Source organism: Strix aluco, chromosome 2, assembly GCF_031877795.1.
Source record: "Strix aluco isolate bStrAlu1 chromosome 2, bStrAlu1.hap1, whole genome shotgun sequence".
NCBI lineage: Eukaryota > Metazoa > Chordata > Aves > Strigiformes > Strigidae > Strix > Strix aluco.
Window position 1 is genome coordinate 130615713 of NC_133932.1, and position 12371 is coordinate 130628083.

The following is a 12371-nucleotide window of genomic DNA, read 5'->3' on the forward strand; positions in this document are numbered from 1 at the left end:
CCCCAGGAGCTACCACAGGTCTTAATGAGAACAAGTCCACCTCCACCCTTTGGTCTCCCAACTCTTTGCCACTTACTAGTACCCTTTACCTTTGCCTTTCACCAAGCCCAAAAATAGCTTCTCCAGCACAGGCCAAGTTCTGGCTCCTGAGACCCCCTAGTCCTCGGGCTGCAATTCTGCAGGGCTCACAGTATCAAGAACAAGCAGGGTCTGCCATATTCAGATATGGGGAGATGAGGAGCTGGGAGGTATCAGGAGGTATGGGGATGGGAGTGTAGGAAAAGATGGGGAGCTCTGGAGACACGGGGGGCCAAGCCCACCCACATCACCACAACCAGACACCCTCATGCAGGTGCACAGCACACACAGAGGAGCACCACACTGTCACATCAATGCCTTCTTAGATCTTCCCACAAAGGACTGCCCCAATCACCATCCTTTTCCTTGCCTTTGCATGCACCCCCTGGCACTGCATGCTCTGTTTTGCACCTTGGAAACTCTGCTCCTCTAAACAGTCACCTGGGAGATCTAAGTTCAAGTCCTGTGCACAATTCCGGCCCAAAGTTCTGACATTTTAAGCAACCACACTATCAGCTTGTGCATATGTGTGTGCGCACATGAGTCCATGCTATAACCCTCTCCTGTCATGTCACCCCCCAGTTTTCTCCCTGTTCCTAAGAAAACAAATAGGCTTATAGAAAATTTATGTTTCTTAGAAATGCTTCTTAAAAAAAATTCTTGACTTGTACTCATCCAAAGAAGCTAAGCATAATAGAAAAATACTTTATGGAGCCATACTCTTCTGATCCCTGCTATCCAGATTTTATCTGCAAGAAACTCTTTTTGCACACATAGTCTATCAGAAATTATTGCTGTATATTATTACCTCCAAAAGCACATTAAGAAAACATTTAATTCAGATCATGCACACAGAGAAAAAGCTAATTATTATTCCAGAAAAAAATATGTAAGGTAAAACGGCATAATAATTTGATTGTTCAACCATTAAACAAGAAAAGACTAAACGAAAACAAGCCATGCAGCTAAATGTTATTTTTAATTTGCTATTTGATAGACCTGTTTTCATATCTGTGTTCTCCTGTTATCAAGGTATTGTACTGAAGATGTCAGTGTTGATCAGCTTCCAATCATCAATAGCACTTATTGAAATAGCATCCTGCTACGAATGGGATTTTCTGCCTTTGCTGGAGTACACCATTGATTTATGGAAACAAACAAACAAAAAAAAATTAAAAGTGAACCCTGACTGTGGAATAAAGCTCCAAGAAAGAAATTTTATTTTTGATATAAGACACTTTAAGTTATCATTTTATGAGATGTTTTCTTGCATACTTACTGTCTTCTGGCAAAAATAAAATTCCCTTGCAAATATGCTAGTAGCATGTTCAAAAAACATTCAAAGAAAGCTTTTCTCTAAAAATTATGAGGTATGGCTTCAAAGCTTGAATAGCACAGACCTCAGCTGTCTTGATTATTTTGTAAGTCCTATAGAGCTGAATAAGTAGTATTATAATAGATTTATACAGAAATATTTCAAATACCTTAAGACAAAGAGAAAAAGAGACAATATTTTTAAAGCATTTTTTTAGTCTCTGTTACAAGACTCTATAGAGAAGAATGTATTTTCTTAGTGAATACTCTGGCACTGTTTTATGAATTTTTTCAAGGTTATTGGAATAATCTATACACATACACGCTTTAAACAACCCATACTAAATCTGTTTTTAAAGCTGCTGAGTGAGCCCCACTGTGTCAGGAGTGGAATGTGTCCACTCATCCTGCCTCTGTTGTCTTGGAGGAAGCCTGAAAGCAAATGTTCCTCTGGAGGGAGCCCCTCAGGACTAACCAAGATCCAGTCTGCAACTTTTTTTCCTCCCATAGCAACACACAAACAGCAGGAGAGTTCATATGATCCCCTCTTTGTTGAAATATGATTAACAACAAAGAAAGTTTGACAGTCCCATGTATAGCTATCTGCATTTCTATTTTCCCTCATGCATATGATGTGAAATATATAAATCATTATTATTTGGACAACTTCCCAATGGCTTGGATGTTTCAATTCCAAAATTACCACACATCACCTTTTTAACTACTGGGAATATTTTGCAGAAAAAGCAAATCGCTGCCCATTATCTCCTCCTCAACCATAAATATAATGTATTTTTGCTGATCATTTTCTCTAGGTGAAGAGCTTTTCCAGTTACAGAGGAATTCAGGCAATGGACAATCACTTAGTGGATTGGTGGCTGTATTACGCAGCATAAGACATACCAAAGAAATAATAAAGCAACCCATTTATAAATTTGTTGACTTACATCAAAGACAGCAAGAAGAGGAAGCCATCATTACCAGACTAATGAGGTAACTTTATAACATTACATTGAAGTTTTTTCCCCCAGTCTAATGCTGAGTTTATGAAAGAGGAATTAGTCCCATTTTGAAAATGGTTTGTATGTTAATTAAGTCAAAACTGGAATGCGGGTCTACTAACTAAATGCTTTCTATATTTAGAACAAAAGGCAATTGCCTTGATAACCCCCAATTATCATTACTGCAAATTCTAAAACAGCTTAAGTTTTGCTCATGGAGAAAGAAGGCACAAGAATCTTACCTACAAGAACCTCCAGAAAACAGCTGGTTAAACATAGTTAAATTTTTTGAGAAGAAAATACTGAAAGATAGTACTGACCATTTTTACATACCTGTATCTTTTTAAATAAAAGGGATCCATGCTGCAGCACAGTTTCAACAAGTATCATGAAACAAAATTCCCAAATATTATAAATTCTTAACATGTTATTACACTCCCATTAGTCCCACACTAGAAAAAATATACAAGCAGCAAACAATCAATGGTTGTTTAAGAGCCTAATACTGTACTAGTAAAAATAATGCAGCACAGCAACAAGTTCACTGGAGTGCTCCCTTAACACACAACATATCAGATGTACAGCTGTTTATCTTGCAAAAAAAATAAATAAAAGAGGGCATAAAGACTTTTGAAAGGATCTTCTCCCCGGTATTTAATAATATGCAAAGTAGTCAACGATTCTTGCGTGAAATCATGAATAGCAATAGATCGTTTTTCAGGGTATTAAAAAAAGCTAACCAGACACACAACAGGATGCCAGCAGGCAGCTTGCATGAGACATAAGGCTTTATATTCCCACTAGGAACATACCTTCTCTGTTTTTGCTTTCCTGGCGTTATGCACAAACCTGCGTCCCAGCTTCTTGGCATACCAGATAGAGGCAAACATTGTAGTGATGAAGATTTCAGTCTGAATATGCAGCGCACAAAAAAATACCAAAAAACTTCCCCCACAACTGAGATACAAATCTAATGCTGGTTAAGGTCTCTCAACTATGCTGTTGCTTTGTCAGGTCCTCTCATGCTGCCTTCTGAAAAAAAAAAAAACCACCCAGTGTGGCCAGTCTGCAGGTGTATTTACATACTGCCAGCAGGAAGTCCAGGGTGAGGCATCTTTGCATCCAGCTCACATCCAGTCTGCTAAGTGCCTGTCTGCAGTTCTTTAGCACTGTCACCACAAACTACATATGTGTCAGTATGAAAGGAAGCTGCAGTAAACTACTGTAGCAGACAGCTCACCTCCTCTTCTCCTGTTCTGAAATTTAACTCCTTGGTTCTCTTCGATTTGCCAGCATGCAACAGAAGCAGCAGCAGTTCAAATATGAGATACACAGCACTGCAGGAAAGGAGAGGGGTACAGAAGTGCCAAAAATAGAAATGTATATTAACTGTTAAGGTGAAGGAACAGGTGTTTTACGTGTTTCACTGCAATTAAGATGAGAAAGGAAAATGGATTTTACTTTGTTCTGGTGGTTTGGGATCTATTCAGAGATATTTTTCCCTAGTTTCAGTTCGCAACAGAAAGATACCATAGCTGTTCAGTTCACTTGCTGATGTCATACATGCCTAGCTGAAGGATTTAAGATTCACTCAAGGACTTCCTTTTTTCTTTGATAATAGCTCCATGAAATAGAAAACTGACATCTTTTTTTTCCAAATAAATCTTTAATTTCTGCCCTACCTAAACTTGTTTTTTCCTCTTCCTTTAATTGCAAGTTATTTTACATCAGGAGTTGAGAAGTGCTTATGAACACCTAATTTTGCAGTGAAACAGCAATGTACTATTTTCCTTTTGTCACATACTTCAGGTTTAACCCCTGCACGTCTCTTCAGTTATAATCTCTAAACAATAAGCAGAAACATACCCTTTTGGCTCTAGACATATGACGAACCAGATGTTCCTCCCAGCCAGAGGCACTATCAAAGCTGTAACCTTACAGGGTTTATGACTATGTACTGTATCTCATAGTACTTTGTATTATAGGACAAATCCTGCCCCTTGCCCTCCCACCTACAACTGTGGAGATACCAACATGTGGGAGAACCACTGCTGTCCTGCATGCAGGATCTCATTGCGGATGCATACATGCAAGAATAATTTCTGCTCTGCTATTTTGTGGTAAAGAGCAAATCAAAATTAATAGATGCACAGCAAAGGAAATACAGTCATAGCAATCTTCTATAGGGCTCTTGGGGCCAAGCAAATACCTTTTCTGCCCCAGGATTTTCAGAGAATGGCTGAAATTATTTTCTCCAGGGTGCATGAATTTGAAAGGGAAAATATTCCACTCCCACTTAAAACTTGTGCAGAACATCCAAGATACAGGAGCTGGTTGGCATTGCCCAAGCTCTGAGCCTGAAGGCATATACTGCTCAATTCTGTTAAGATTATAACGAGTTCAAAAAATTCCTTCAACACATTTTAAAATGGTAAATTGGTTAACTAAACTGAAATTCTTAGATAGTGGCTTTTTTGTCAAGGAAACTCCAGGGTATATGTTTGGGTTTTGCTTGACATCTAAAGCCTTCTGAAAAAATGTTTGGCAACTGGGAATATTTCTGGGAAGAGAATAGTTTCTAATTACTTCCAATTCAGACATTTAGTTAATCCTGTCAGTAAGAAAGTTGTAAGACCACAAGGCAGAGTAAAATCATGTCTCATCTAGAGTATGACTGATACAGAAGAGCTATCTGTCCATAACACCACTCCAACTCTCTGAACTGTTAATGTTGGGTTGATGGTTGGACTGGATGATCTTCAAGGTCTTTTCCAACCTAGACAATTCTGTGATTCTGTGAACTCTGGACTGATAGTAAGATGGATTCTCCAAGGTGCAAAACCTTTATTACGCCACATAGCAGACTCACACCACTCTCCACATTTGTGGGATGACAGAGTGCCTTATAATGGAGGGAAGGGAGGAGAAGGAAGAAAGATGGCCTGAAAAATTTAGGAAGAAATCAGAGATCTTGTTTCTAGCTAGGATATCCCTATAAGGAAACATGGATGGGAAAAAAAAAAGTGCAGAAAAAGAGAAGCAACATCATTGCACAGCTTAACCAACACTTATAAATATTAAAGTTAAAAGAACAGGAAAAAAAATAATCTTATGTATTATATGCATAAACAGTAGAACACCTCTCCCACTTTGCTCCCATGCTTTTATGAAGAGAATAAGTATAATTTGAAATCATTGCACTACAACCAAAACCGGGTACATTCTCTCAAGCAACTATTTATATAGACTTATGTATATTTAGCTGCTGAGAAAATCGAAGGAAACACTCATTAAACAATAAAACCTCCTTTTTATGACTTCTATCATCAACATTAGCAGCTTTACTGAACTATTTATTCAGGAAAAATAGGGAGCAATAAAAAGCCACAATTCATCCCACTTAAAGGAAAAAAAAATAGAATACATTGTTCATTTAAGAAATAATGACAAAGCAATAGGGAGGTAATTTTCTCCACCCACTGAAAATGTTAGATCAGGAAGGATAAATCTCTCCAAATACCTAATTCTGATTCTAATCAGAAATGCATTTTAACTATTTGCATACATTTGCAGAGCTATCCAAACCCTACAATATAGCAATGGCCAGACTACAAGCCATTTTCTTACAGCTCCATCATGCAGCAGTCTGCCATACATTGTCAATAGCAGGTTTATTAGGTCTGTACTGGTACCCAGGGATTTTATGATTATTAATATTTTACTGTAACCATAACGAAGCCTGCATTTTACAGAAGTGCTACAAGCCGAGCTGCTTTAGAAGAAGAATTGGAGCTCCCAGCTGCTGTCTGCTCACAGGAGTAATATGTACTTTAGCTTGCTCACTGAAGTGCTACATTACAAGGGCAGAGAGATGCATGCAATTGAGCAGCAATATTATCGCAGACAGGAGATAATCAGTTAAGAGCAAATTTTACAAGGGGCTTCTTGCTGCGAATGAGTGGGCGGTTTTCAGTAAACCAAACCACATCTATAGTATACATTAAATTACATTCTTGTGCCTCGATGAGAAGAATTGGTCTTACCACAGGTGGACACGTGGGTATAAGCATAAAGCAACTATGGTGTTGACTTCTATTATTTTTATGACATGGCTTCCCAACATTGCAAGCAATGGCAATTGATGCTCAATACCGAAACAGATGGTTGTTTCAAACACCTTGCCAACTGTTTGTATGCACTGAGTATCACCAGTATGTCTGACGGTCAGCTGCCTCTTTCAATTTTAACATTGCTATTTTACTTAAGCAGCACATGGGAAGAAATGCAGCTTAGCTTTAGATGGGGCATTAATCTTCTCTTGTTAAGGGATAACTTCTCACAGTGCACACGTGGGGTGTCAACCTCCCCCTCACACACCTGTGGTGAAGATAGATGTTAGCCGTAGATCCTGTTTCTCTCCTACCTCTATCTGAATATATACATGCAGTAGTCATAAAATGTGATGACAGGGCCATTTAAAATACAAATACAATTCAGTCATAAATAATGCCTTTCTTGTAAGAATAGGAAGACAGATGAAAAGATTAGTCATTTAGGGTTTGCAGAACTCTGTTTCCAGTGAAATGAACAGGAGATGGAACAAGTTAAAAATGAAATACCAAAGATTTAGAACAATCACTTCACTTCAAGGTTTATATGTTAACACTCGGCACAACTGTGGGTACAGGAACAGAGCTGATTATGTGAAACTAAGGTAGGTAGCTTTTTCTTTTATAGTACTAGGCAACAACATATATTGATTTGGCTTGACTGTACAAGCAATCATTTCCCATCCCCAACACAACTAATTATCTTACGCAGTTACATGATGCCAAGACATATTATTTAATGACCAGTATACTAGGAAAGGCAGGAACCTTAACGTCTGCTACTCCATCCAGAAGATATAAATTTTAGGCATTCAGACCTTACAGTTGTTAAAGTAGATGGAAGTCCCAAGGTTTTGTAAGGACCTGATTTTTCATTCTTTGCTATAAACAGAGGCAAATGGACAAATGTTCCTCCTCCTATTGCAACAGACAGTATTCTTACAGGAAACCCATGGCCACTCTTACACAAGGGGTAGTTACCCAAGTTGGCACCACCAAAACCCATTCTGACTTCTCTTTTGGCCAGGGCAGAACCTACTCCGTTGCAGTTACAATACAGGTGAAAGATTATCATAGAATAGAACCATAGAATTATTTAGGTTGGAAAAGGCCCTTAAGACCATCAGGTCCAACCATTAACCTCACACTGCCAAGTCCACCGCTAAACCATGTCCCTAAGCACCACATCTACACGTCTTTTAAATACCTCCAGGATGGTAACTCAACCACTTCCTTGGACAACCTGTTCCAGTGCTTGACAACCATTTCAGTGAAGAAATTTTTCCTAATATCCCCTGGTGCAACTTGAGGCCATTTCCTCTCATCCTATTGCTTGTTACTGGGGGAAGAGACCAACATCTACCTCACTACAACCTCCTTTCAGGTAGTTGTAGAGAACTCCATTTCTCCACGCTAATCAACCCCGGTTCCCTCAGCTCCTCACAGGACTTGTGCTCTAGGTCCTTCACCAGCCTCATTTCCCTTTTTTGGACATGCTCCAGAACCTCAATGTCTTTATTGTAGTGAGGGACTCAAAACTGAACACAGTATTTGAGGAGCGGTCTCACCAGTGCCAAGTATGTGTTTCTACTTCTGACATTTTCTACCAGTTATAATGTTTCATAACAATTATTTTTTTCATAATACAATTTTAAAAATTTTATCACTTAGGCCTGAATTTTAAAGATGAGGAAATCTGGGTTTCTTAAAAGCTAAATGCTTCCTTGGAGCACCTAAATCAATGGCTGGAATAGACCGTAGTGATTCTGAAAGAGTCACATATCCTGACAAAGAAATGTTGCAGAGAAGGGGGAAAAAAAAAAAAGGCAGAAGATGAAGGAAGATGAGATACAAATGGAAAAAAAAAAAAGTGAAAACGAAATGCTGTATATTAAGGATGGCAGAGGTTCATGCTCGTCTCTTCCAATGTAAATTTTTCTGCTCCGTTAATATTTCTTGTGCCAAGTCTTTTCTCTTTAGAAACTATGCTTTCAGAAACCCAGCGGTGACATTACAAGTTTGCCCCAGGTCTAATTTCCCCTTAAAACACAAGACACTGCATGCAGACATCTCCCCTGTCACCTTTTCCAATGTATGGCAGAACTGTCTTCTAGCAGAGGGCATGAAGAATCACGTACAAAGTGTCACAGGACTCCAGAGCAGTCAAGAAATATAATGCAAACATTTCCTCCTGTGGATCTCCTTTAAGTGTGAGGCCCCAGAAATAGTGTACCTGCCCTCTACCATGCAATTATCACATCTGTTTTTTTACTCTTCTATTATTTGATGTGGTAGATGGCACTCAACCTGCTACATGTGGTGCAACGCATCAGGAGAAGAGAGGATGAGGTGGTGTGCTACATAACTGAATGAAATAGAGCTTTAACTGTGGGAAGAAATGGAAATTAAATAAGTCCTATGCTAAACACTGAAATTCAGCACATCCCTGAACACAAAGAGGTATTCTAGCACTTTAGAATATAATGGCATAAGAGACAATGTTTTAAATTTAGGCAGTTCTTTTTCCTCTTTTATTTGTTCAGCCTTGGAATAGAGACAAACCTAATTACTGTACTTAATTTTGATTTTAGAAATTGATTTTCCACTCTAGTTTCTGCTGGTGCATAGGAAACTAGTGAGTCACATAAGTAATATAACAACGATTAGCAGTCTTAAAAATAAATAAAAACTTGAAAAATGCCACTTAATTCTTGTCTTTGTCCCTAGTTCAGCACAAATTGTTTTCTGCTTCCCCTTTCTGATAGAAATTTTTAAGTTTCTTTCTGCTATGTTAAGAAATCACAACCAAAATGGTGTATAAAATCCTCAGATGTGCCATTATGCTGCTCAGATTCTTGTATCAAATCAAAGCACAGTGTCTGTAGTACAGTTATGTATTTGCATGGCAAGTACTCCCACAGGAAATAATATAACTACAAAATTTATCCTTGGGGAGGGAAAAAGAAAGAAGGAATCGCGCATTGCAAGCAGTGCTTATGTGTGTCACCAGTGCATTTTGCAAGGGACTTGCCAAATACAATCCTGACCAAAACTGAATCCAGTGTGGAAACACTTATATTACAGCACTGTGTATATGCCTCCCATCCTGTAGTATTTAAGTACTTTTGTTTTCTTTGTACTTACGAATAACTCTGTGTGATGGTGGAATATTAATCTCTGTTTCCAAAAGGGATGAGGTAAGGCACAAAGAAATGATTTGGCAAGAGCCATACAGGAAATCAGAGAATCTACACCCTGCCTGGGAGCCCAAATCTCCTCTCTCCCAGCACATGGCCACAGAGTTTGCCATGGCCAAAGCCAAGCAGAGGTGGCGTACACTCTCCGTAACTCAGACCTGTGCCAGTCACAGCTTTCTGTCTGTCCAGAGCAGGCAAGGAGCAGGAGGGCTGGCAACGTCCATTTACCTACCCACAAAGACCACTAAGATCTATCTCTTCCATATGATCTTTTTTTAGCAACATCAAGTGATGCAGCCTTTAATGAGCTGTTCATCTCACTTCTAATCACAAAAGAACCCCCAAAAACAATTGCAGGCACAAGCATGGGAATATATATCATCCTATCATAAACATTATTTTATTCTTGGCTGATTACAAGCTGCCTTCTCTTTCAAAGCCCTCCTTAAATCTCACTTTCACTTTATCAGCCCCAAGAGCAAAATTAAAAAGTCAGCTTAAGCAGAATCACCACGAATTATAGCCACTGTATCAGTAAAACACATGGCCTCCTTTGACCCAGCGTCATTTAACAGTTTGAGGTGAATGTGCCTAGCCCTTGTCCTTACACCAAGCTCTCCAGAAAACCCTCATGCACAAGAAGCAGGTTTCATTGAACTATGAAACATTAAAGAATTACAAGTGACAAGATCAAACAGGATAGCTGCAAACTACATGCCACCACCTCCTTGCAGGCAAGGCACATGTATACCTGTATGGATTGAGCCCACGCAGCATAGCTCTCTGTCAGCTCAGAGGCTGGGCTGCCTCTGGTCGCTCTCCCAGGCCTCTGCCAAAGCAGCAGTTCCTCACTCCCACCTGTGAGTCTCTCTAGCCATATTCTGCTGTTGGCTGAGCCATCCCCTACCTGCATAGCCCCTGTCACCCCCCTCCTCCAGAGCTCCGACCTGGCTTTTTAACGCTTGTTAGAGAACATAACCCACATGTGGAGGACAAACAAATACAACAGATAAATGACTTCTGCCGCTTTTAATTTCAATTCTTGCTCTTTACCTCTGTCCTCAGCTTTCCTAGGCTGTGATCTTCACAGCTCATGGGGAGAGGGCCCTACAGTTCAATATCAGTTCAGAAGCTAAGTCATTTCAGAGGCAAATCATTAAGAACAACATTGCTGAACACATTAGGTGCTGGACACAGGTTTAAAAAAGCAATGCATTCTTGCTAAAATGCAAAAAAGAAATACAGAGGAAGAGGTTCTACATAATCCCTCCAAATATAAGATGATCTGCTACCAGTAGCAGATGGTAAACAACAGTATCAATGGTAAACAAGTCTTTATCCAGGACTGGCTGCAATTCTTGTTTCCTATGGGCAGAGACAAGGAAGAGGTCTCCATGCTTCTGGACCTGACTCACCACATTTCTGTTGCTCTAGCAAATCAGAGAGAGGACAGCCCAAACCACAGCAGACAGGCATCAGCTTTTCTGCCTTCATTCTGCTACAGTTCTTCTGCATGAGCTTAATTATTCTTTGCAAGCCAGCTGCTCACTCTTAAAATGAAAAGAATAATGCTCTACCGCACTGGGACAGTCTAAAGATAAAAGTATTAACAAATGTGAAGTAATGTGATAGAGAGCATTATAGAAAAAGAGAGCATTTACCCCCACACTGGTTGGTACAGAACTGTACAGAATTCTGCTGAAAGGTCTGTGTGAGTCCGTAACAAAACTGATTACACAAATGCTTCACTGTAATGTGACACATGAAAAGGTCCATTTTAGCAATAACAGTAATAAAAAGTGGTGTTATACCCATTTTGACCGGAAAGAGAAAAGTACTGTAAAGGAATATGAGGTCAAGGACAAGAAGTTATTCTTCTTACACCTATGAGAAGATCTTCAGAAGCAGAAAAATATGTAGCAAATATTAAAATATAAAATGTAGGTATACCTGTCTAAAACATATTTCAGTTAAATAATTAATTATTTATAGGCTAAAAAAGGATAAGAGAAAGTTTGTTATATCATGTTTGCTAAATCAGTACCGTTCAAGTGCAACCCCAGTCCATGTTACTCCCATTCCTTAGGACAAGTATGAGAAACACAGTTGTAGAGGGAAATTTTTCATTGCAGAGGATTTTGGCACTTTGAAAACCAGAGGAAGAATTGAGGCAGCATATGGCTAGTGGGATATACTTTGATAACAGACAGACTAGAGTTGATCAAAGAAAATCAAGAAAAATTGTTATAGCTTTTTAGGACAACAATAAAAAATAGCATCTTTTCAAGCACTTTGAAGTTTTTAAATTTAATCTGAGTGTTTCAAGAAAACAGAAACTTTTTGAGCTCTCTAACCACTAGAAAATTGAGAAAGTGTTCCTTGAAATTGTCAAAATATTTATCTTTCTTTTTCATCAAAAATCAGAACATTTCAGCCTTCTCCAGGGCTGTCAATACTGCTGTCTAAATTACATTTACATTTAACTTTCCCTTGGGATCCCAGTCAACAGATATTTTAAAAATTTCTGTTCTGTACATCTCACTGGAAATACTTTCTTTTGATTCATACATCTAGCCGCCTAAGAGATTCTCCCACACTTTTCTGCAAATTGATTTTTGCCAAGCCAGGCACATTGGTTGTCTTGTCACATGTCACCCAGACACTGTGAAGAT

General features: G+C 38.9%; 1 protein-coding gene across 23 annotated transcripts in view; it reads right to left on the reverse strand.

The window, feature by feature from the left end:
- Positions 1–12371, reverse strand: part of DLG2 (discs large MAGUK scaffold protein 2) — a 1053560-nt gene that overhangs the window by 528686 nt on the left and 512503 nt on the right. For 2 of the 23 annotated variants that reach the window (XM_074816372.1, XM_074816368.1), the window contains exon 1: positions 3206–3514. The exons of 19 other annotated variants lie outside the window; for them this stretch is intronic. In XM_074816372.1, the coding sequence (XP_074672473.1) occupies positions 3206–3283 (78 nt within the window). In that variant the 5' untranslated portion in view covers positions 3284–3514. Of the gene's footprint in view, positions 1–2726; positions 2801–3205; positions 3515–12371 lie in introns of those variants that run through there. 2 more of the 23 variants (XM_074816370.1, XM_074816367.1) reach the window with 2 other exon arrangements.